Genomic DNA, 23,722 nt, shown 5'->3' on the forward strand with positions numbered 1-23,722 from the left:
TGTTGCAGACATTTTTTTATCAATCAAATTTGAGCAAGTTAGAAGCAGTGTCTCTTACATTCATGACTTCCTTCTCTCTCAAGGGCCCTTTTATTCTCTCCTTCTGTTGTTAATTTTCTTTTCTAGGTTTATGAAGTTAATTTACACCTATTTTTTCTTCTTACTCCTCTTAGTGAGTTCTTTATTTTAAGCACAGTATTTATTCTCTTGGGCAAAATTTGTGTTGTTGAAACATTTGATAGTTGTATTATCTGACCTAGTGTAATTTGCCACTTAGAATTTGTTCAGATTATTTGAATAAAACTTAATGGAAAAAAAAAAGACTAAGAATAATATGCTAACTCTGTACGTACCTTGGCAATTAGAGTTTAAAAAATTGTTTGTAAACCTATCTAGCACCAGTTTTAAAGTATTTATTGTGTACAAAGCTTGATGCTAAGGTACAGGTGAGGTTTCATGGTCTATAACAAAGATGGAAACTTGGAGATTCTTAATTCCAAACTGCTATGTTTCGCTTTAATTTTGGCTAGTTGTAAGTGAAGTTGAAGAGTGTCCATGTCATCTTAGTATGTGTTTTAAACAAGCATTCCAGAAGGACTTGTTTCCTAAAGACCTTGAATTAAAAATCCTGAAAAAAAGATAATGAAATTCTGTTTGTTAAAGTGACCCTGGCCATTATTAATAGCATAGACATAATTTACAAATCATTTGCTCTGTTTTCAAGTTATGTGAGTCTAGATGAATTTTTAATTTGTGAGAACTTCGATTATTTCATAAATTTGGCATAAAGTGAGACTATTTATAAAATGTGCAGATTAGAGAAAAATGTAAAAATATGTTAACCGTGTATTTGGTAAAATACATTTCAACCTCGTATTAAGGAAATAAGACTGATATCCATGGCTGATATTTAGCCTATATAAACCATGGTGATACTGGTTATTAAAATGTTGAAATGCTTTCTTACCAGTTGATAAACTGAACAGAATAGGATCTGTTGTACTTTAGAAGAATTAGCAGTTTATCATCATCTATGAATTATGTAGCAGTTACTACATCCAAATAGTTTAGTTTTTACTTTGGTTTTATTGTTAATGTGCTCTTTTGTAATTATTAATTACTTTGGTTTTATTTTTGTGCATAATTTTTATGTAATTAACCATACTGTACAGTTTTGGTATTTATAAGTTTAATACTTTATAATAAAATATTAAATAGAGCACCAAGAATGGAGAGATGACAAAGTTTTAATACATTTCTTAACATTCCTTTTAAACATCATAAACATGAATCTTCTGAATCTGCAGGAGAACAAAGAAGAAATGATATTAATAATGAACTGCAGCTGGGAACATCTTCTGATACTGTGCAACAATGAATACAAAATAAAAAAATAATTTATATTTATGGAATGGAAAACAGCTTGATTATTTCAAGAAAAAATATGACTGCCTTATTATTGCTAGTGCCATATTGTCAGGTGCGAATGGTGCTCAAAAGTTGTGTCATTAAAATTTGGAAGTGCTAAATATTTACATATTTAATCGTGTTACAATCATGTTTTGTTAAAGTTCATGGCTCAAGTAAGGAAAATGTGTTGTTATTAGTAAGGAAAAAACTAAATGAGTCAATTTCACATAAAGAAGTGTTTAAAATCTAAAAACTACAATTTTATCAGTGTTAATAAAACAAAAACATTTAGAATGTATCATCAGAATTTTTAACACTACCTGAGTTTTAAAAATAATTGAGAATTTCCAACCACAAAATACTAAGGAGGGCATAAAATATATCAATACCACATATCATTGCAATTGAAACTTATGGTGAAATAAGAAAACAGCACTTTGCTAAACTTATAAAACAAGGCAGTAACATTTTAATCGCTATTCATGAATCATATAAGAGTTTTAATAGTCTAAAGTGTATAATGCAAGACTTTGATAATAGTTTAAAGATTTTTATTAGAAGCAATAACATCTGAAATATTATATCAAACTTCACTGTTAGTGTTTGAGAAAAAATGGTTTCAGTGAGAAATATTTTACATTAAAAACTTGTTGGATTTTGTATGGACAGCATCTGTGTGATGCTAGGGAGACACTCTAGAGTTTTAACTGAAAATATAGAAAAATTTCTAGGTATTTTTTTATGCATTGTGTAAGTCACCATATTCAGTTATCCCTGGATGAGGTGTCAAAAGATATAGATCAAGTAAATCTCTTAAATCTCTTCTCAATAGACTGTATATCTCCTGACACATGAAATTATAATCAAAGAGAATTACTTACAGTACATCTGAAGAGCTGGGAATTGAAATAATGAAAATATAGTTTTTGCACCTTGATGGGCAGCCTCCAGTGCTAGAGCTGTAAAAGCAGTTTGAAAATTATATCAAGCCTGTGTGTTTATTTAAATTGAAGTTATGAGATGGGAATCGTTAAATATTTAGAAAATGAGCATTTTTGAGTGTTTTGGCTTCAATACACAATATTGCAACAGGCATATCAATACTTTGTTTACCTTTATTTAAAAAGTTTCAGTTATTCAAATGGACTGAGTGATTCAACAGATGTTTAAAGTTATTGAACATATTAAATAAACTATAAAAAGCATAGCTATTAAAAAAGAAAAATATACCATTTCAAGTAAAACAAAGTTAATAAAATTAAGCCAATTAAAGACAAGCTAATAAACTATTTTTGTGACTTAATAATAGAAATGTTGAGTATAGAAAACTCTCAAAAAGTATTATAAGGAGACAAATTTTGAATTACTCTTCATCAGAAGCAGAGAGAGGATTTACTGAACAATGCTATTAATGTGAAGAGAAACTCTGAGATATGTCATCTACTGATTATCAGCTTAATGGAGAAGTCTTTGAAAGAGTTTGTTGTGATTCCCTTTGTCCAGTGTTAGCTCAAACTGTTGTATCATATAGCTAGTGACAGGCATATAAAATGAAAAATAATATCAACAGTTTTAAAAAATGCTTTAGAAATTGAATGATTTCTCTCAAATGACTGGTGCTACAGCTTGTATCACTTGATAAGAATTTTTATCATACCCTTATTTAGAGATTATAAGGGAATGAATATACTTTAAATTTTTGAGTTATAAATTATTCATACTGGTTATTAAATATTTTAAATATCCCCACTCATATTCTCTGTTTTGAGTAACAGTCTAGTATCAGACTTCATTCTGTATGATTGTTATATTTGAGATGACATTGAATGCCAGCATATAAAACTTCATAGGATTGAGTAGAAATTGGCCTGTTTGGTGTGTGACTTTTTTTATTGTTTTGAAATTTAGTCAAACAGAGAGATCTAGGGGAACAGACTTTGAAATTTATTGCTAGACTTTTCAGACCTGAAAATTGTTAGAACTTTCATCCTTCAGATGGTATTACTGGGCAATGTTTTACACATTCCTGTTTCTAAAGCATAATTAGAGAGTCCTAGATCTTTGGTTTAGAAAACTACATTAGCTTATAACCCAGTAAACCTTGATAAAATTTAGCTTGTTAGCAGCAATTACCAACTGCTTGCTTTGTGCAGAGCATTGGACTGTGTATTCTTGATGTGGGAGCAGAGGGACAGAGCTATCCATGAAATAGACATTTGTTTAAGAAGTAATATTTTAGATGAAGCTCAATGTAGTGTATTTCTTAAAAATAAATGTGAAGTATCTTAAGAGCCTAAGTATGTTTTTTTAATGGTCTGAATCCAGATCATTATCTCATCATTTTTATTGCTTCTCATTCTGTTAAGCGATGAAGGGGAAAAGTTTGTTTGGACTAGTCCTACTTATCTGGAAATTTTTGGACTGCTTCCTCTGAGTTGGTGGGAGGTGGTTTTTCCAATTGTTTTGTCAGGGAATCTGTTCATGTTGGGGTTTTACGCACATTAAATATGACTGATTATGATATAGAACTTCTCTTTGGCAGAATGGTAAGGACTTACCCCAAATGTTTTATGACTTATGATAAATACAAAGTGATTTTGGGAAATAATTCTTGTCTCCAAAATATGAGACAACTATTAACAAAGCATTTTTGTTTTAGGTTTGGATTTTCTTTCCCTTATTCCAGTTGATCCCCAGGTATGTATCCTGAATTTAAGCAACTAATTTGTATTTGATTATTGGTTATGTCATACTATCTAAAAATGACCAGTTGCATAAAATCAGGACAGTCAATTCTCAGTTACTAAAATTGATGGAAAGGAAGTACTATATAAATATTTCACAATTTTATATGGAGGAATAAAGTTGCTGTTTTTCAGTGTACGATATTTTGGCCTCAAAACCTGAGTTTTTAATTATATTTTATTTAGTTTAATAATTAGTTGGCATTTTTTACAAGCATTTGAGTGATTAAAATGAGGGAAAGCAGTGTTAGATGGCTGGCAGTTAAAACTTTACAAAGATAATTTGTAAAACACTTGTTCTATACGTAGAAAATAGCTGAAGCTGATTAAACAGACTTAAATCATTAGCTTGATTCTTCCTTGTTTTTAAAGGCAGTCAGATGCACATTTTGGGGGTGCCCCAATCTAAAGTTGCGTATAGACCAATCATTCCTGGTTTTTTTCTGTCAGAGATAAGAAACTCTAGTATCCCAGAGTCTCAACAAGAAGACCTTGCAGTGAGCATGGACTCCACTGACAGGCTTATAGAAGAGGCAGAGTAGAGGAGGAAGAGGCATGGGAAAACTGTAATGGGAGAGTGAAGCAGAAAGAGAGTAGAGAGTAGGGAGGGAGAGAGGAAGAACCATGGACCACTGCTTCATTTGCTGCTCAGAATCAGCTAAGCACAGATCTTGTATCAGCCTCCTGTTTCAATACGCTGTCCGATCACACAAACAGCACTGGGAATTTGGGCCCAAGGTAATGTGCAGAATGAGGAATTTCTTCTCACCCTGAATTGACTCTGTTACATCAATAGATTCTATAACAAAAGTATCCATATATTTTTCTAGAAAATGGATTTTTCAGGCTTAAAGTATTCTGATTTTCATGTGAATTATCCTTTTCAAAAAAAAGTTTTGGAACCTAGAGGATTTTGATTTCATAGTCCTATTTGGCATGCTTAGTGTCAGGCCAAGTTATTTGATCAGCCAGTAAGAAGGGTGAGGCTGTGCCTTCAGTTTTCCTTAGAATCCTTAGATTTCTTCTACTTTACCTCCATATTGCCCCCTTAATCCCTTGTGCAGATATGTGCCAGTTACACATAAAGCATACATAGAGGTAAAATGGCTGCAACTTGAGTATTAGAAGAACTCAAGGCATAGAGTCTTTGATAGCAGGGCTATAGTAGCTAGCATCCATTTATAAATGAACAAGAATACTTTTACTACTAGTAGTGAACACTGCCTGAGAGGTAGCAAAAACAAAATGGAAGTTTCTGGGCCTTTTTCCAGGTTCTTTTCCCAATTTTAGTGGAAAGTTGGAAATTGATTTGATTTTAAAGAAGTTTAATACCTGACAATTCAACTATCTTTAGAGCTCCTTAGAAGCTCTTTAAGAACTATTCCTTCTCCCCCTTAACCAGTGTCCCTGGAAGATCTTTGCATGGCGTTCATTGAGTTGATGAACCAAGATAGTTGTCCATCCCAAACGTTAAATTACTTTTTTAAAAGGCAGCCTGAATTTTAGTTGTTGCTTTTCCCTTGACGGCAGCTTAAACCTGGGGCTGTCGTTTCCATTTTATGATCTTTTTGAAGCTCATGTAGTCTAAACAGCTTCAGTTTTAAATTCCTGTTCTGTAACTTAGTGTCTCTAAGGATAGGCTGACTGATATACAGAATTGATACTATTGATTGGATATCCTTCCTGATCTTCTTTCATACAGTCAATCTAAAGACAAACTTAGGACATCTCTTGCATTATATACTGGACCTCACTTATTTTACTAAAGTCAGTGCAGTTGTTTCTCACAGAAAATATTCTACAGTGATATAAAATAAAGCTTTTAGCTCTTGTCTCTCTCTTCTACTCTTAGTCAATATTAGAGTATTAAACTTAGGTTTGAATTTGTTTGGGACTTAGCAACCAAGATGGTAAGGAAACTTGAAATATGAACTCTTGGAGTAGGGTGTCAAGCGAGCATCACAAGGAAGATTAGATTCAATCTCTTTTAAGATTTATTCCAAAATTTTGTGATTACATGAGAGAATTCTTTGTTCTGAACATCCTGTGGTAGTTAGCTACCATGTAGTCTCTATTTTAGAATGAATACTATCCTTCTAATTATGCAAGGATTATTTCTGTACATACAAAGGAGTCAAACGCTGTTATTCAGCTGATCAGTCTTTTAACATTCCTAAAGAGTCTGATTGATACTAAATTTTGAAAGAATTGCTGAATTTTGCATTAGCATTTTTGTTTAATACTATTAAAAATAAGTAAACTTTTTATAGTGTGATTTAAACTTTGTGTAAATATATTTAGTGAGCAAATTCTTTTTGAGATTATGAGTCATAATTGTGGGGCCAATATTTACTATTAAATAACTTCAGTTATTATTGACATTTTTGTACTCGTACCTGTGTATTTGGTCAACACACAAATTCTACAAGTTTTGAGAGAATGAAGGATATGTTGCATTCACTAAATAATGTAAAATAGCTAAATTCATGCCACCTTCCATCTAAAGATGTGAATTTTGAGAAATCTTTAAATCCCACTGGAATTTAAATATGTGGCTGTCACTTGTGCATATCTAACAATTTCTAGTCTCTATTTAAAATCATGTAGCCAGTTCCTCATCGGCATCATTGTTTGTTTCAAGCAGTACTGTCCTCCTATGTTTTTGGATAGTCTCACCTCACCCTTAACAGCAAGCAGTACGTCTGTCACCACCACCAGCCCCCATGAAAGCAGTACTCATGTTAGTTCCTCCAGCAGCAGGAGTGAGACAGGGGTCATAACCAGCAGTGGAAGTAACATTCCTGACATCATCTCATTGGACTAAAGGAGGACTTACTCGATTCTAGGAATCATCAAAACTGCTCTTTCTTGGATCTCTGGTCCGTGGAAACTATTTTTTTGGTAACAATTACTTTGATATTTATTGAAACGTCAAATGGATTCTTTTGCTTTCTGAGAGATGAACACAGATGACTACAGCAAGAACCAAATGACATGCAAGGATTTTTCTTATTCATGCTGTACTCTGAACGTCAGATACTTTCACCCATAACTGTATCTTCTTAAGAGGTGGATTTCAAGTTCATATGTTACTGGATGGATTCTACAAGTTAAAATTTTTTTGTTGTAATAAACAGCAATAAAGTTATGTAAATATTCAAGTAAACTTTAATATTCAAGTAAACTTTTTTCTAATTAAAAAAAGATGTAAGCAGTGATTCTAAAATGATAGCAACTTCTGTTTTAACCTGATGTGAAGGAAAAATATATGGAAAGAAGTGTTTGTTGAATGGGTCCTTTCCACGGAGATTTGTTCTGTTTTGTTGAAGTAATGAAATCTTGATATGTGGCCAAAGCTTGGGTTCCACTTTTCTTCTTGATTCCATCAAAGAAAATGGCCTTTGTGTTAAGCATTTTTCCCTGGTTGTCATTTACACTTTGACGTTGTTTGCTAATGAATGCAGAGTGAAGTTGTGGGATTTGGCTGCTCTTTATTAGTGATGACGTTGAAGAACACTATGCAGTTTCTGCCCTGACATAATGTGTATTATATTTGGTAATTGTACATTCTCATTCTAGAGATTTCTGTAAATTTGGGGCTTGCCTTCTCATAAAAGAAGTTCTATGCAGCCGTTGAATGAAATGTTTTTTGGAGTAAGGTGTGACTGAGATGTTCCTTAGAATTTTGTTTGCACTGTCCAAAATATTGAGAGATGGAGGCAATGGAAGAACAGATTTAGGGGAGGTGGGAATAACAAAGTTTAGTTTCTTCCTACGAACTTCTTTTGCTCATTTATTTTAAAGAATAATATACAAGTCTTAGTTGAAACTTTTCAGATTTTAGTAACATTGACAAAATACATTTTAGATCTCTGATCATATTTCTCAATTTCTGCCTCACAGTAATGATCTTCAAACTTAAAGAAAAAACAAACAATAGCAAGGGGTGGAGACAGCATCACATTTCTTTTTCTTTTTTTAAAAGGAAGTCTTTCCTGAACCCACAAAAGACAAAACAGAAATAGAAAATCTTTGTATTTAAGTAAGGAAAGGTTGAGGAGGATGGGCCTGAAGCCCATTTTGAAAACCACTCTGTTCCTTGATTTTAAATCCCTCAGGAAACTGAGTTTTACCCTTAGAGAAACATTTTCGCCCAAATTTTATATTTTCCTTTGCTTCATTTGGCTTCCTAAATAATTTTTGAGTTCTCAAGAAGTTAATACTTCCTTAATGTCTAGCTGTCTCTCCCTAAGCCGTGTCTACTTTAAAAATAAAACCTTTTTTCTAAATGACTGATTTCTCAAACTGAAGTGCCCGCATGAAGACTCTACCAATTTCAGTTAGAATCGGGACTCCTTGCTTCAGGGTTGCTGCACCTCCAGGGGGCTGACTCGTCACTGCTTAAGTTTTTTATGCCTTCTCAAGTTTTCATGGCCTCTGTGCTCCCTTTGTGTCAATTTAACTTTGTGATTTTCTACATCATCCCCTTGACGTATTTATCCCTTTTGGAGAGCTGCTGATTATTAAAACGTGGAAAACCAACCTGAATCTTCTCACAGTAGTTAGACCATAGTTTTACCTTCTTAGTCATTAGATTTCCAGTTCATGTTACAGACCTTTGGTCCAGGAGATAAAGAATTTCTTCCTAGTAAAATTTTATGTTGCTGCTCTAAATACAGATGCAATTTCAGTTAACTCTGTAATCAGATAGAAAAAGTAACCTGATTTGTGTGGTATAATTTGTTAATAAAGAAATGGTGTATATTTATCATTTTGTTACCCTTTAGATTCTCAGAGACTCCCCCCCCCCCCCAGTTTAACCAACAGAGTTTTATAAGGTAAATGAAAATATTAATAGAAATTAGTTTACTTACTTGGTTTTTGTAACCAGTATGTCTGTGCTTTTATAGTTGTGCTTTGTTTCCTTTTCACTATTCTGTGTGAACCGTTTTAGTGTTCATTTTTGGTGCTTTACACTGAAATTACATGTAAGTTTTTAATTTATCTCATAGAGGTTACTAACATTTTAAAAACGACATTTTTCAGTTTATAATCTTAAAATTGGGGCTTACGTTGTATATGTATCTTTGAAAGTGAGTACTTTTCTTTATGGCTTTGGCCTTAGGATAACAGCATGAGTATTAAGCCATTATCCTTTTTTCAGTACGGTCACTAAATGTTTTTACCAAGATCCTCACTTTTTAGCAGTTTATTTTACTAGCCCATATTTCTACTTAATCAGGTATAATGCAGTTTCAGGAGGAGGTCATCTTAACTGTTATTTAGATGTCAGCGAACGGGTGATTATATGGAATATCTTGTTTAAGGAAAGGAACTGCAGTTACTAGTCTCTTATAAACGCTTAGCCAACCCAGATTTTCATCTTTATTCATATGGAAATGTTGAGGGCTTTTCTTGCTTTGGTAACTCAACAATGTAATTGGTGCTGAATATAGCTTTACCCCTACAGTCTGCTTACATTCACTAACGTTCTGGCCCTTAGGTGAGCCACTTTAGGATTTTATTTCCATTTCTGCCCAGAAGGTATAAATATTTGGCATCTATCATAGGATAATTATAAACTCCAAATGAAACAGTAGAGGTAAATTTAGGTTATGGAGCATTTATCTGATAATGTGTTTCAGGAAAGCTAGAATGAAAATACCATGGTTAGGTGACAGATACTCCAAATAAGTTGATCCGTAACTTTTGGTATAAAACAAGTTTCCCTAGGTTAGAATCTTAAGAAATTTGAAGAAAGGTAAAATGTTGGATTTTAGGTGAAGTGGTGTTCAACAGAGACTGTGCTGACTTTGAGATTGAGACCTTTCAGACATTCTGGGTTCGGACCAGTCCTGGACACTTGTCATTTAGCAACCAAGTTGTCTGTTTTTCTTCTGCCAATAAAGTATTCATGAGTTACATTTTGTCTTTTTAAGTAAAGTCAATTTTTACAAAGCATTAGTTTAATTCTCAGGTATACATTTCATTTCTCTCCAGCCCCCAAGTGGTATAAAAAAAAAAAGGCACTTCACTTTTTCTTTTTTCTTTTAGTAAGCACTTTTATTTTCCTAATTTTTTTGTCTTGGAAAATGTAGAATGGTATGCCATTTAAACTTGGGTCTCACATTGTATTTTCTGGCCCTGGATCCATGTGGTGTGGCAGCTTGGAGTTGTGATTTAGATCAATGATTGATGATTCAACCTGAGTCACCATCTTTTCTGCTACAATTCTACATGAATATGGTGAAACTTGTGGAAAAGAATTTAAGAATTTCTCTGCCTTTTTAAGAGTCTGATCCACCTGTCAAGTAAATGACTGGTTTATAAGACCCCTTTTTTTGTTATTAGGAACGACACTTCAGTTCCTAGTAGAAACAAATAAAGCTATGTAAAAATGCCCATTCTTCTTTGATGCTTGCCTGATTCAATAATGTTTTTTGTTTATGTCAGTAAAACATGCTCATTGTGGAAAATTTAGATAATACAGAAAAGTATAAAGAAAAATAATTGCCTCTAATTCTATCACACAGGGAAAAAAACCACTTTAATATTTTTGCATATTTCTTGCCAGTCTCTGCTACTTGTGCGAGTTTTTACAGTTTCATTCATTTTCAGTATAATTTGTATCTTGAGTTTTTCCCCTCAATTTATAGGCATTATTCCATGTCATTACAAACTATGTCAGCCTTTATTAATTACATTATGTTCCATTTTTATGGATGTGCTGTGCTTTGTGTCATCTTTCCGCATTGGACATTTTAGATTGCATCTCATATTGTTACAGTGAATGTCTTTGTGCATAAATTGTTTCCTTAGGATAAATTCCTAGAGGTGGAATTTTTGGGTCAAAGAAAGGACTACTTTTGTAGTTCTTGATTCATACCACTTGTCCAAGTGGTTTTACTAATTTATAATCCAACAATTTGGTATAAGAACAACGGTCTGACCATATTTTCATAGAATATGCACCATTTATTTCTGTGCAGCCATCTGCACTAAAGACCCTCTGCCCTGCTGACCCTGGTGAGCTGGGCTGGTTTGGAGATAATTGGCAGAGATTTTCCTGGGCTGTCTCACTTTCAAATATCTACCTGACATGTTCCAGAAACTTCTACATATGGATAGCTAAATGATTTTTCATATAGTTTTACTTGCACTGTGAAGTAGCCCATCGTCAGACTACATTTTCCATTTTTAGTTAGAAAATCTTGACCCCTTTTTTTTTTAAACCATTTGTGCCTAGGGCTAGCCCTTAGTAGCCAGCTCTCTTTTTTTTCCTCTTCCTGTAGGCTCCATTTTGGCCTTTCTGAGCTCCCCAAAGCCAGTAGCATCTCGTGAGCCAAAGGCAGTCCAACCGAAACTGGAAAAGTGGTAAGGCTAAAACAACAAAAGCAGGGCCAAGCTTTGCCTGTTTATGTTGGTGGTATTCTCTTTCCCATCAGATCTTGGTGTTCTAAGGGCAGCTGTGGGGAAAGAAACACAGACTGCTGTCTTCAGATGTTCAAGGTGCTATTTTCTTGATTGGTATACCACAGTCATTATTTCCCAGACTGCTTTTTATTTCTGAATGGCTTTTAAAGCTTCCTTTATTTTGTGTCGTCTAAGCTTAAGTATTTCAAGTGAAGAAGAATGTTGCTGTGCTATAAAATAGAATATGCCTCATTTTGGCCTTCATCAAACTACTCCAGAGATACTCAGTATGTTTTGTAAGTGAATGTGGGATGGAGTATTATAAAAGATCTGGTCCCAGACTTCAAAGGGCTTATAATCAAGTTTTCAAAAATCAAGAATTCTTCCCTGTTAACAGTCATTGTGCTACGAACTTTACAAAAATGTCTCATTCGTTATGACAGCCTGTCAAAGGAAAGTGGTATTGTCCCAGTTTTACAAATGAAGAAACAGATAAGTTTCACAGTGGACTTGAGAGTCTGAAAACAGACCTACCTGAAAAGCTCTCTGACTTAACAGAAGTTTAAACTAAAGAGGAGACTGATATGGGAATCTAGACATAAAATGATGAGAACTGATTTCAGCTCATGGCCACAGGAATAAGGAAGGAGTGAATATTGGAGCCATTTCAAAGGAAGACTGAAGATTCAGTGTTTGAATGGATATAGGAGTAAGGGCTGAGTCCATTTCTCAAGCCTGGGTAACCAGGATATAATGGTGCTGTTTACAGAGACAGGAGGCAGTTAGGATAGAGGTTAGTCATTTAGTGAAGACAGTAAAGAGTTTGATGTTAAGCAGAAAGGAAGTGTCCATGAAGCTCATCCTTGTTTTTCTGCTGTCTTTCAAGAAATGCAAAATTCCCTTGTTCTCCATTTTAACCTTCACTTGTCTCCTTTCTGTATAGTTTAGCCACTCCCAGTTGCCCACCCTCCGTCTCTCCTCCCAAAACCATGCTCCACTACCCCTCAACCTTTTCTTTTGATTTTTCTCTTCACTGCCTTGCCATAACAAATTTGGCTGTTACCTGAAGTCCTGCCATACCCTCAGCTCCCACCAGTGTGAGCTGTGTCCACATTCCACATATCTCAAGAGGTGGTAGTTGCCCTTTCTCTCTATTGTAATTTCTAAATAATTTCTCCTGACAGGAGGGTATTACTGTCAGCTGCCTCTGCTCTTATCAAGTAACCTGTTGATCACTCCCTTTGATTTGCGAAGGCTTCACTTTGTGACTCACAGCGTTCCTTACCATCTCTAATTCTGTAGCTGTTCTCAACATCTTCAACATTCTCATGGATGACCCATCTAACAGTCTAGCCTGTGCGATTTTTGGTTACCTCACCAACATTTTCTTCCACTGAAACTCCCTACCACTGTCTCACCACTTCTGTTTTCTCTATACTGCCTGTCCCACTTAACACTGCTCCTTCATTATCACAGCCTTAAACATGTCCTCCAAGTCACCTGTCACTCTCTTGACCTAATATCATGTGGTTCTTTGGCCTATTCTCATCAATTATTACAAATATTACCACTCCTTTTCAAATCACACCCTTCTCAGCAGGTAATCTTGCTTCCTACTTCAATCAGAAGATTGAGTACATCAGCGTGATTTCTCTCCACCTATGCCCCCCTTCATCCTTCCTTCTTAATTCCAGTCTCAGAGGCTGAGGTGGGCCTTTGACTCCTGTTTCCTCCTGTCATCTTCAAGACGTTCCTCCACCACACTTTTCCTTTCCTCCACGTCTTTCACCTCTCTACTGCTGCTTTTGGCTTACAGTCTCAGTCGTCAAATATTTGAGATCCTATTACATGCCAGGCATTTTATCAGGCACTCGGAACACAAGATAGATTGCTGTATACCTCCACCAAAGTTGTACTCCAGGAGAATATACAAATGAGTAAAAGAGGGAGATTACAATGCAGTGGTAAAAGGTGAAGTACAGGGTGCGACAGGAACACAGATGAGGCAACTAACAGATTTCATGGAAGTAACATAAAAGTAGGAACATGAGTGTTGATTGGAAGTTTGTCAAAATGAGGACTGAAAATGTTCAGAATAGCTGGAAATTTGCTAAGGAATAGTAAGAGAACTATATAAGAGATCATGAAGGGCCCTGTAAAGCAGTGAGAGGCATTGAAGAGTTTTCATGATCATTAACAGTAATGAGCATTTGTTGAGTTTGGTATGAGTATTTCCATTTTACAAATGAGGAAGCAGATTCTGAGAGGGTAAGTGACTTGCTTAAGGTCATGCAGTTTGTAAGTGGGGAGCCAGGCTTCAATCTCAGCTTTTAACTGCTTTCTCAGAGAGGCCTTCTCTGATCATTCTATCTAAAAAGTAGTGTTTCCTAACTATCCTGATCACATCGCCCAGTTTATATCCTATATGGCACTTATTACAACCTGTGTTTATTTTATGTATTGGTTCACTATGTATTGTCTGTCTCCTCTACTAGATTGTAAGCTCCACGAGGGCAGGGGTGATCTTACTTCACTTGCATCCCAGAGCCTGACATGGTGTGTGGTGCATAGTAGGTGCTCAATAAATACTTGTGAACAAAGAAATGGTGGGTAACTGTATTTGACTTACGCTGACTGTGGAAATCATTTAATACCTGAGCAGCAGGCATTCACCAAGAGAGGAAAACAAGAGGATGTGCATGTTTGGGGCAGGTGGTAGAAATGAAAGGTGCTGGAGAGTAGGGAGGAAGTCAGCACACTGACCTAGACACGAGTCTTTCTGGGCAAGGGCTTAGAATGGGGCATTGGTAGGGCATTACACAGTGGGGATGATAATGTGTGAACAAGCGTTGTATTAAACCTGAAAACCTAAGTGACCCCTTGTAGTCCCAGCCTACTGTATATGTAAGACTGGAAATTCCGCATGTAATGTACTCTGTATAGTGAGGACCACTCCATCTGAGTCAGGTACACCACACTGAATTATACAATACAGTTGTAGGCGTAAACATTCTAACTTCTGATCCTCAGTCTCTCAAGGCAAACAACTTGACCTGAGTCATTACTGGGCTCAGTACTTTGGAAATGGAACGTTAACCTGATGTCTCTGGAAGTCATGCCCACAAGCCATCAGACCAGCTCCAGGCTTATCCTACAACACAGGGGCAGTACTGAAACCATGAAAATGGAAGGGCTTGTCTGGAGAAATCAATGAGTGAGAAAAGAAGAGAGCTAGAAAAGGAATACAAGGAGATTGAGAAGGAATAGCTGAGATAGAAGGGAAAGCAGGAATGGTATCACAGAGGCCAAAAGAATAAGTATTTCAAGAAGAGAGTGGTCAGTGGAATTGAAAACTCCTGATGTAAAAATTAAGTAGCTATTAAAAAACTTTAATTTCAGAAACATCATATTTGATTGAATTTATGCATACAACTCCATATCCATTAGCAGTCACCTGCATTTCCCCCATCTATCACACTCCCCACCACTAGGCAACAACTAGTTTACTTTCTGTCTGTATATTTGCCTATTCTAGGCATTTCATATAAACTTAAATCATATGATACGTTGTCTTTTGTCACTGGCTTCTTTCCGTTAGCCTGTTTTTAAGGTTCATCCACGTTGTGGCATATGTCAGTACTTTATTCCTTTTTATGGCCAAATAATATTCCACTATATAGATATATGATACTCGTCCATCCACCAGTTGATAAACATTTGGGTTGTTTTCACCTTTTGGCTACTGTAATACTGCTATGAGCATTCGTGTACAAGTATTCATATAGAGACATAATTTCATTTCTCTTGGGTATATACTTAGGAGTGGAAATGCAGGGCCATAAGATAACTGCATGTTTAACACTTTGAGAAATTACCAGACTGTTTTCCAAAGTGGCTGTACCATTTTAAATTCCCACCAACAATGTATCAGGGCTCCAATTTCTTCACATCCTCACCAATGTTGGTTTTTTTTTTATTATTTATCTTTCTTTTAATTGTAGCCATCATAGTCTGTTTGAAATGTTATCTGATTATGTTTTTGATTTAGATTAATGATTAGTGATGTCAACCATCTTTTCATGTGCTAATTGGTTATTTGTGTATCTTTGGAGAAGTGTCTGTTCAGATCCTTTGCTCAATTTTTTTTTAGACTTAATTTTTTTAGAGCAGTTTTAGGTTCATAGGAAAATTAAGGGGAAGGTACAGGGATTTCCCATATACCCCCTGCCCCTACACTTGCATAACCTTCCCCATTATCAACATCCCCCACCAAAGTGGTACATTTGTTATAATTGACGTACATGTAGGTTCATTTCCTACATTGACACAGTATAATCATGCAAAGTCCATAGTTTACGTTAGTGTTCACTCTTGGTGTAGTACATTCTACAGGTTTGGACAAATCTATAATGATATGTATCCATCATGATAGTATCATACAGAATATTTTTACTGCTCTAAAAGTCCTCTGTGTTCCACTTCATCCCTCCCTCCACCACCCCTCAACCCATCGCAACCTGATCTTTTCACTGTCTCCATAGTTTTGCCTTTTCCAAAATGTCATGTAGTTGGGATCATATTGTATGTAGTCTTTTCAGATTGGCTTCTTTCATGTAATAATATGCATTTAAGGTTCCTCTATACTATGGTAAGAGTATATTTAGTTTTGTAAGAAGTTGCTAAACTGCCTGCAAGAGTCTGTGTCATTTTGCATTTCCACCAGCAGTGAATTCAAGTCCTGTTGCTCCACATCTTTGTCAGCATTTGATATTGTCAGTGTTTTGGATTTTATCTATTCTAATAGGTGTATAGCAGTGTCTCATTGTTTTAATTTGCAATTCCCTGATGATGAACAATGTTGAGTATCATATTCTTATTTGCCATCTGTGTATCTTTGGTGAGATGTCTGTTCAGATATTTTGCTCATTTTTAATTCGGTTCATTTTCTTATTATTGAGTTTTAAGAGTTTGTATATTTTGGAATGCAGTCCTTTATCAGATATGTATATTGTAAATATTTTCTCCCAGTCTATGGCTTGTCTTCTCATTCTCTTGACAGTCTCATTTGCAGAGCAGTTTTTAATTTTAATGAAGTCTAACTTAGCAATTTTTTCTTTCATGGATCATGCTTTTGGTGTTGTATCTAAAAAGTAATTGCCTTACCCAGCATCATTTAGATTTTCTCCTATATTCTAGGAGATTTATACTTTTGCATTTTACATTTAGGTCTGTAATCCATTTTCTGTTAATTTTTGTGAAGGGTTTAAGGCTGTGTCTAGATTCTTTTTTTTTTTTTTTTCACGTGGATGTCTAGTTGTTCTGGCACTGTTTGTTGAAAAGATTATCTTTTCTCCATTGAATTGCTTTTGCTCCTTTGACAAAGATCAGTTGACTTTATTCATGTGGGTCTGTATCTGGGCTCCCTGTTCTGTTCCTTTGACCTATTTTGCTCTTGCCAATACCACATTGTCTTGATTACTGTGGGTTTATATTAGGTCGTGAAGTCTTTGTTCTTCTCCTTCACTATCGTGTTGGCTATTCTGGGTCCCTTGCCTCTCTGTGTAAACTTTAGAATGAGTTTGTCACTATCCAAAAAATTACTTGCTGAAATTTTGATTGTGATTATGTTGAGTCTAGAGATCAAGTTGGAAAAAACAGACATCTTAGGAATATAAAGTATTCCTATCCATGAACATGGAATATCTATCCATTTATCTTCTTTGATTTTTGTTCATCAGGGTTTTGTAATTTTCCTCATATGGGTCTTGTATATAATTTGTTAGATTTATACCTAAATATTTAATTTTTTCTTTTGATGCTACTGTAAATGGTATTGTGTTTTTTTTTCTTTCAAATTCCCTTTGTTCCTTGCTGGTATATAAGAAAGCAATTGACTTTTGTATATTAACCTTGTATCCTGCAACCTTCCTATAATCACTTCTTAATTCCAGGAGGTTTTTTTCTCCATTCTTTGGGATTTTCTGTACAATCTTGTCACCTGCAAACAAAGACAGTTTTATTTCTTCCTTCCCAATCTGTATACGCTTATGGTCTTATTGCATTAGCTGGGACTTCTAGTACAATACTGAATGAGAGTGGTGAGAGGTGACGTCCTTGCCTTATTCCTGATCTTAGTGGAAAGCTTCAAGTTACTCACCACTAAGTGTGATGTTAGCTGTATTTTTTTAGTAAATGTTCTTTATCAGTTTGAGGAAGTTCCTCTCTATTCCCTGTTTGCTGAGTGATTTTCCCATGAATGGGTGTTGGAGTCAGTCAAATGCTTTTTCTGTATCTATTGATGTGATTTTTCTTCTTTAGCCTATTAATGTGATGGATTACTTTCATTGATTTTTCAATGTTGAACTAGCTGTGGATACCTCAATAAATCTCACTTGGTTGTGGTGTGTAATTCTTTTTATACGTTGTTGGATTTGATTTGCTGATACTTAGTTAAGGATTTTTGCGTCTATGTTCATGAGAGATGTTGGTCTATAGTTTTCTTGTAATGTCTTTATCTGGTTTTGGTATTAGAGTAATACTGACCTCATAGAATAAGTTAGGAAATATCCCACCTGCTTCTGTTTTGGGTAAGTGTTTGTAGAGAATTAGTATAATTTCTGCCATCTGGGCCTGGTGCTTTCTGTTTGGGAAGGTTAATAATTATTGACTCAATTTTTGTAGATATAGGCCTATTCAGATGATCTATTTCTTCTTGTGTGAATTGTGGTAGTTTATGTCTTTCAAAGAGTTGGTCCATTTCATGTAGGTTACCAAATTTGTCGGCATGGAGTTGTTCATAGTGCTCCTTTAATATCCAGCTAATATTCATGGGATCAGTAGTGATGACCCCTCTTTCATTTCTGATATTAGTTGTTCATCTTCTCTTTTTTTCTTAATTAGCCTGGCTATAGGTTTATCAATTTTCTTTTAGTTTCCTTTTTTTTTTTTTAAATTGGCACCTGAGCTAACATCTGTTGCCAATCTTCTTTTATTTTCTTTCCTTTCTTCTTCTCCCCAAAGCTCTCCAGTACCTAGTTGTATATTCTAGTTGCAGCTCCTTCTAGTTGTGCTATGTGGGACACTGGCTCAGCATAGCCTGATGAGCAGTGCTAGGTCCATGCCCAGGATCTGCACTGGCGAAATCCTGGGCTGCCAAAGTGGAGCACATGAACTTAACCACACAGCCATGGGGCTGGCCCCCAAGATTTATCAATTTTACTGATTTTTTTTTTTGTTTCATTGGTTTTCTCTACTGATATCTTGTTAATTTCATTGATTTCTTCTCTAATTTTTCTTTTCTTTTCTTCTACTTTGTATTTAATTTGCTCTTCCTTTTCTAGTTTACCAAAGTTGAAAGCTTAGATTATTGATTTTAGATACTCTTCTTTTCTAATATATGCTTTGAGTGGTATAAATTTTCCTCTAAGCTTTGCTTTCGCTACATCCCACATATTTTGATAAGGGATATTCTCATTTTCATTTCATTAAAAATATTTTAAAATTTCTTTGGAACGTATTTTGACTCGTGTTATTTAGAAGTGTGTTGTTTAATCTCCCAGTATTTTGGGGTTTTCTGCTATCTTTTTGTTACTGATTTGTAGTTTAATTCTGTTGTGGTCTGAGAACATACCTTATATGTTTTTTGTTCTTTTAAACTTGTTAAGGTGTGTTTTATGGCCCAGAATGTGGTCTGTCTGGATAAATATTCTATGTGAGCTTCAGAAGAATGTGTCTGGCGTTGTTGGAGGAAGTATCCTATAGATGTCAATTAGATCCAGTTGATTGATGGTGCTGTACAGTTTCACTATGTCCTTACTGATTTTGTACCTGCTGGATCTGTCCATTACTAATAGAGAGGTGTTGAAATCTCCAGCCATATAGTGGATGTGTCTCTTTCTTCTTGAAATTCTATCAGGTTTGCCTCAAATATATTGACAGGCTGTTAGGTACATAACACATTAAGGATTGCTATATCTTCTTGAAGAATTGACCCTTTTAATTCGTGTAATGCTCCTCTTTATCCCTGATAATTTTCCTTTCTCTGAAGTCTGCTTTGTCTGAAATTAATATAGCTATTCCAGCTTTCTTTGATTAGTGTTAGCATCTGGTACATCTTTCTCCATTCCTTTACTTTTCATTATCCGTGTCTTTATGTTTAAGTGTGTTTCTTATAGACAACATATGGTTTGGTTTTGTTTTTGATCCACTCTGACAGCATCTGTCTTTACTTGGTGTATTTACACCATTGACATTCAAATTGATTATTGATATAGGTGGGTTAATATATTCCATACTTTTTTTCTGTTTTCTATTTGTTGGCCATGTTCTTTGTTTTTTCCTTTACTCTTTTTCTGTCTACTGTAGCTTTAATTGAGCATTTTATATGATTCCATTGTTTTCTTCTTAGCATATCAATTATACTTTTGGGTTTTTTAAACTTTTTTTTAGTGATTGCCCTTGAGTTTGCAATATACATGTATAAACTAATCCATGTCCTCTTTGAAATAACACACCACGGCATGGGCAATGTAAGAATTTTATAACAGAATATTCCCAATTCCTCCCTCCACCCCTTATGGTATTGCTGTTATTCATTTAACTTATCCGTAAGCTATAATCACTGAATATTTTGTTGCTGTTATAGTTTGAACATACTATTCAATAAGAATAAGAAAAACAAAAGATTTTATGTTACCTTCATTTATTCCTTCTCTAATGTTCTTCCTTTCTTTATGCAGATCTGAGGTCCTGACCTATACAATTTTCCTTCTTTCTGAAGAATTTCTTTTAACATTTTTTGCAAGGCAGGTCTAGTGTCAACTAATTCCATTTATTTTTCTTTGTCTGAGGAAGACCTTATTTCTCCTTCACTTTTGAAGGATAATTTTGCTAGATAGAGAATTCTAGGTCAGTGGGGGTTTTATTCCCCAACACTTTATATATTTCACTCTATTCATTGCTTACATGGTTTCTGAACAGAAGTCCAATGTAATTCTTATCCTGGCTTCTCTAGGTGAGATTTTCTTTTTCCTTTGGCTTCTTTCAAGATTTCCTCTTTGTCTTTGATTTTTGGCAGTTTGAATATGATATGCCTAAGTGTAGATTTTTTTTAGTATTTATCCTGCGTGGTATTCTCAGAGCTTCTTGAATCTGGTTTGGTGTCTGTCATTAAACAAATACCCCTTCACTAGTGCTCCTATCATCACGGATGTTGTGAAATTGTCATTTTTGTCCTTCAAGTCTATCTGAAAATTCACCTACCTCTAGCAAAAAGCAGAGAGAACTAATGAGGGAGTGAAGCACTCCATTTACATGGTAGACATGTAAAGATAAGGCTGGGTGGCTGGGAGAAGTGAGGAAGCAGTTTTGTTAATGTGCATCTTTTTGTATCTTTTGAACTTTGAACTGTGAATGTATTACTTATTTTAAAAGATAAAGTTAAAAGTAAACTTTGATTTAAAAAAAAAATATGTGGACATCAACATCCTGGCCAAGTGTGCTCTTCCCTCAGACTCTTCTCCCTAAGGTACGACAAAAAGGACATTCATAAACCAACAGAGGACATTCACACAACACAAAAGACATCTGAGAGATCCACGCAGCCATACATCTGAAGGTGGAGGTGCTGGCCCCCCTGGGAGGAAGTGGCAAGAGGTAAGGGGACCTCATCTCCCTTCCCAACCAGTGATCTAGGGTGCAGGATCATGTGCAGCTCTGAGAAATGAGCAGGGATGGGCGGCTTTCTGAAGGAATGCCTTCACTCTTAAAGTTCCCTCACAGCCTGTGTGAAAGCTCCACACAGAGGAGGCTAAGCTATTGCAGGAGTGTCTTCATCAAGCCAGCACCCCAAGAGGGCAGATAGTGATGTCAGAGGAAGAACACTGCCAGGACTGCGCACACAAAAGAAAGTGCCCCTCCCCCTGCCTGGCACACCAGCTTGGCTGGTCGGCCAAAGCAAGAGACACCTGCCAGAGTGCCTGAGCATACTTTAGTAAAGCAGCAGCTGTGAGAAGGCAATCACAGATGGGCTGTGTCAGCATGGATTCCAAAGGGCAGGCACAGACTAGGGATGGTGGCGGACTCAGTATACACAGCTCCTGACTCCCTGCTCCCCTCCCCTGCCAGTGGTGGCAGGTGGAATCTGAGACCAGGTACTCTTACTATGTGAAGGCACAAATCTACCCCATCAAATAATATGAAGAAATATATTAATATTCCAGACCAGAAGGAAAATGGCAAGCACCCAGCCAATCAATCCTGAAGGCACAGAAATTTACAATCTAAATGACAATTCAAAATAGCTATCATAAAGAAACTCAACAAGTTACAAGAAAATAAGGATAGTTTAATGAAATCAGGAACAAACTTAATGAACAGAGGGAATTCTTCACAAAACAAATTGAAACTATAAAGAAAAACCAAGCAGAAATGTTGGAGATGAAAAATAGTGAATGAGATAAAGAAAAATCTAGAGTCCTTGGATAACAGAGCTGATATTATGGAGGACAGAATTAGCAATCTGGAAGACAGAAACAGAAATGCTTCAGATGGAAGAGAGAGAGCTAAGATTAAAAAGAAATGAAGAAATTCTCCAAAAAATATCTGACTCAATGAAGAAATGCAACTTAAAGATTATAGGTATTCCAGAGGGAGAAGGGAGGAAGAAAGGAGCAGAAAGCTTGTTCAAAGAAATAAAAGTAGAGAACTTCCCAAACCTGGGGGAGGAGCTGGAAATACAGGTAAAAGAAGCTAATATAACTCCCAATTATATCAATGTAAAAAGACCTTTGCTACGGTATATAGTAGTAAAACTGTCAAAAATCAATGACAAAGAAAAAATATTAAGAACAGCAAGGCAGAAGAAAATAACTTACAAGGGTACCCACAGCAAGCTTTCAGCAGAATTTTCACCACAAACCTTAACAGGCTAGCAGAGAGTGGAGTGAGATACTCAAAATTCTGAAGGACAAAATCTTTCAGACAACAATACTCTATCCAGTGAAAATATCCTAGAGATATGATGGAGAAATAAAAACTTTCCCAGACAAACAAAAGATGAGGTATTTCATCACCACAAGACCCCTGCACAAGAAATGATTAAGAAGCCCTGAAACCTAACAAAAAAGAAAGGGCATACAAAGCCTTGAGCAAGGAGACAAATAGGCAGACAAAACCACGAAATTGCAGCTCTCTATCAGAACAGTTAGCAAATACTTAATTATAACATTACAGATAGAGGGAAGGAAGAAATCAAAAGTAACTATAATCTTGTCATTTAAACCAGAAACTCACAACACAAGATGGAATAAGTTGTGACAACAATAACTTAGAAGGGGAAAAGGAAAGGAATGGAATCAGCTTAGACTGAGAAAATAAGAGGCTAACAGAAAATGGACTATCTCATCTACAAGATTTTTTATACAGATATGGTAACCACTAAACCGATGATCAGAACAGAGACACAAATGATAAAGAGAAAACTGAGAGAACCATCATAGAGGACTACCAAACTGAATTTGAAGTCCAAAATACACAAGATGAGAAACAAGGGAAATACAGAACCACCAGAAAATGAGTGATAAGATAGCAGCATTAAGCCATCATATATCAATAATCACTCTAAATGTAAATGGATTGAATTCTCCAGTCAAAAGACACAGATTGGCTGGATGGATCAAAAAACAAGACCTAACAATATGATGTCTCCAGGAAACAAATCTGAGCTCTGAAGACAGGCTCAGAGTGAAGGGATTGAAAATGATACTCCAAGCTAATGGCAAACAAAAGAAAGCAGGTGTTGCCATACTTATATGAGACAAAGTAGACTTCAAGACAAAACAGGCAATGAGAGACAAAGAGGGGCAGTATATAATGATAAAAGGGACACTCCACCAAGAAGACATAACACATAAATATATATGCACTCATCACAGGGGCACCAAAGTGCATAAAGCAACTATTAACAAACCTAAAAGGAGATATTAACAAAAACACAATAATAGTAGGGGATCTTAATACCCCACTTACATCAATGGATAGATCATCCAGACAGAAAGTTAACAAGGAAATAGTGGAGTTAAATGAAACACTAGACCAGATGGGCTAAATAAATATATATGCAACACTGCATCCAAAACCAGCAGAACATACATTCT

General features: G+C 35.5%; 1 protein-coding gene and 1 long non-coding RNA gene across 19 annotated transcripts in view; one reads left to right on the forward strand and one right to left on the reverse strand.

Moving 5' to 3' along the window:
* Positions 1 to 23,722, forward strand: part of PIAS2 (protein inhibitor of activated STAT 2) — a 136,759-nt gene that overhangs the window by 95,181 nt on the left and 17,856 nt on the right. For 5 of the 18 annotated variants that reach the window (XM_044774673.2, XM_070513107.1, XM_070513108.1 and 2 more), the window contains 2 exons: positions 4,070 to 4,107; positions 6,799 to 14,172. The exons of 1 other annotated variant lie outside the window; for it this stretch is intronic. In XM_044774673.2, coding sequence (XP_044630608.1) covers positions 4,070 to 4,107; positions 6,799 to 6,978 — 218 coding nt within the window. In that variant the 3' untranslated portion in view covers positions 6,979 to 14,172. Of the gene's footprint in view, positions 1 to 1,307; positions 1,481 to 4,069; positions 4,108 to 6,795; positions 14,173 to 23,722 lie in introns of those variants that run through there. 12 more of the 18 variants (XM_044774672.2, XM_070513105.1, XM_070513103.1 and 9 more) reach the window with 6 other exon arrangements.
* LOC139045647 (uncharacterized) overlaps positions 1 to 23,722 on the reverse strand; it is a 72,333-nt gene that overhangs the window by 7,017 nt on the left and 41,594 nt on the right. The gene's annotated exons all lie outside the window — the stretch shown is intronic.

Source organism: Equus asinus, chromosome 7 (assembly GCF_041296235.1).
Source record: "Equus asinus isolate D_3611 breed Donkey chromosome 7, EquAss-T2T_v2, whole genome shotgun sequence".
In the NCBI taxonomy this organism is placed as follows: Eukaryota; Metazoa; Chordata; class Mammalia; order Perissodactyla; family Equidae; genus Equus; species Equus asinus.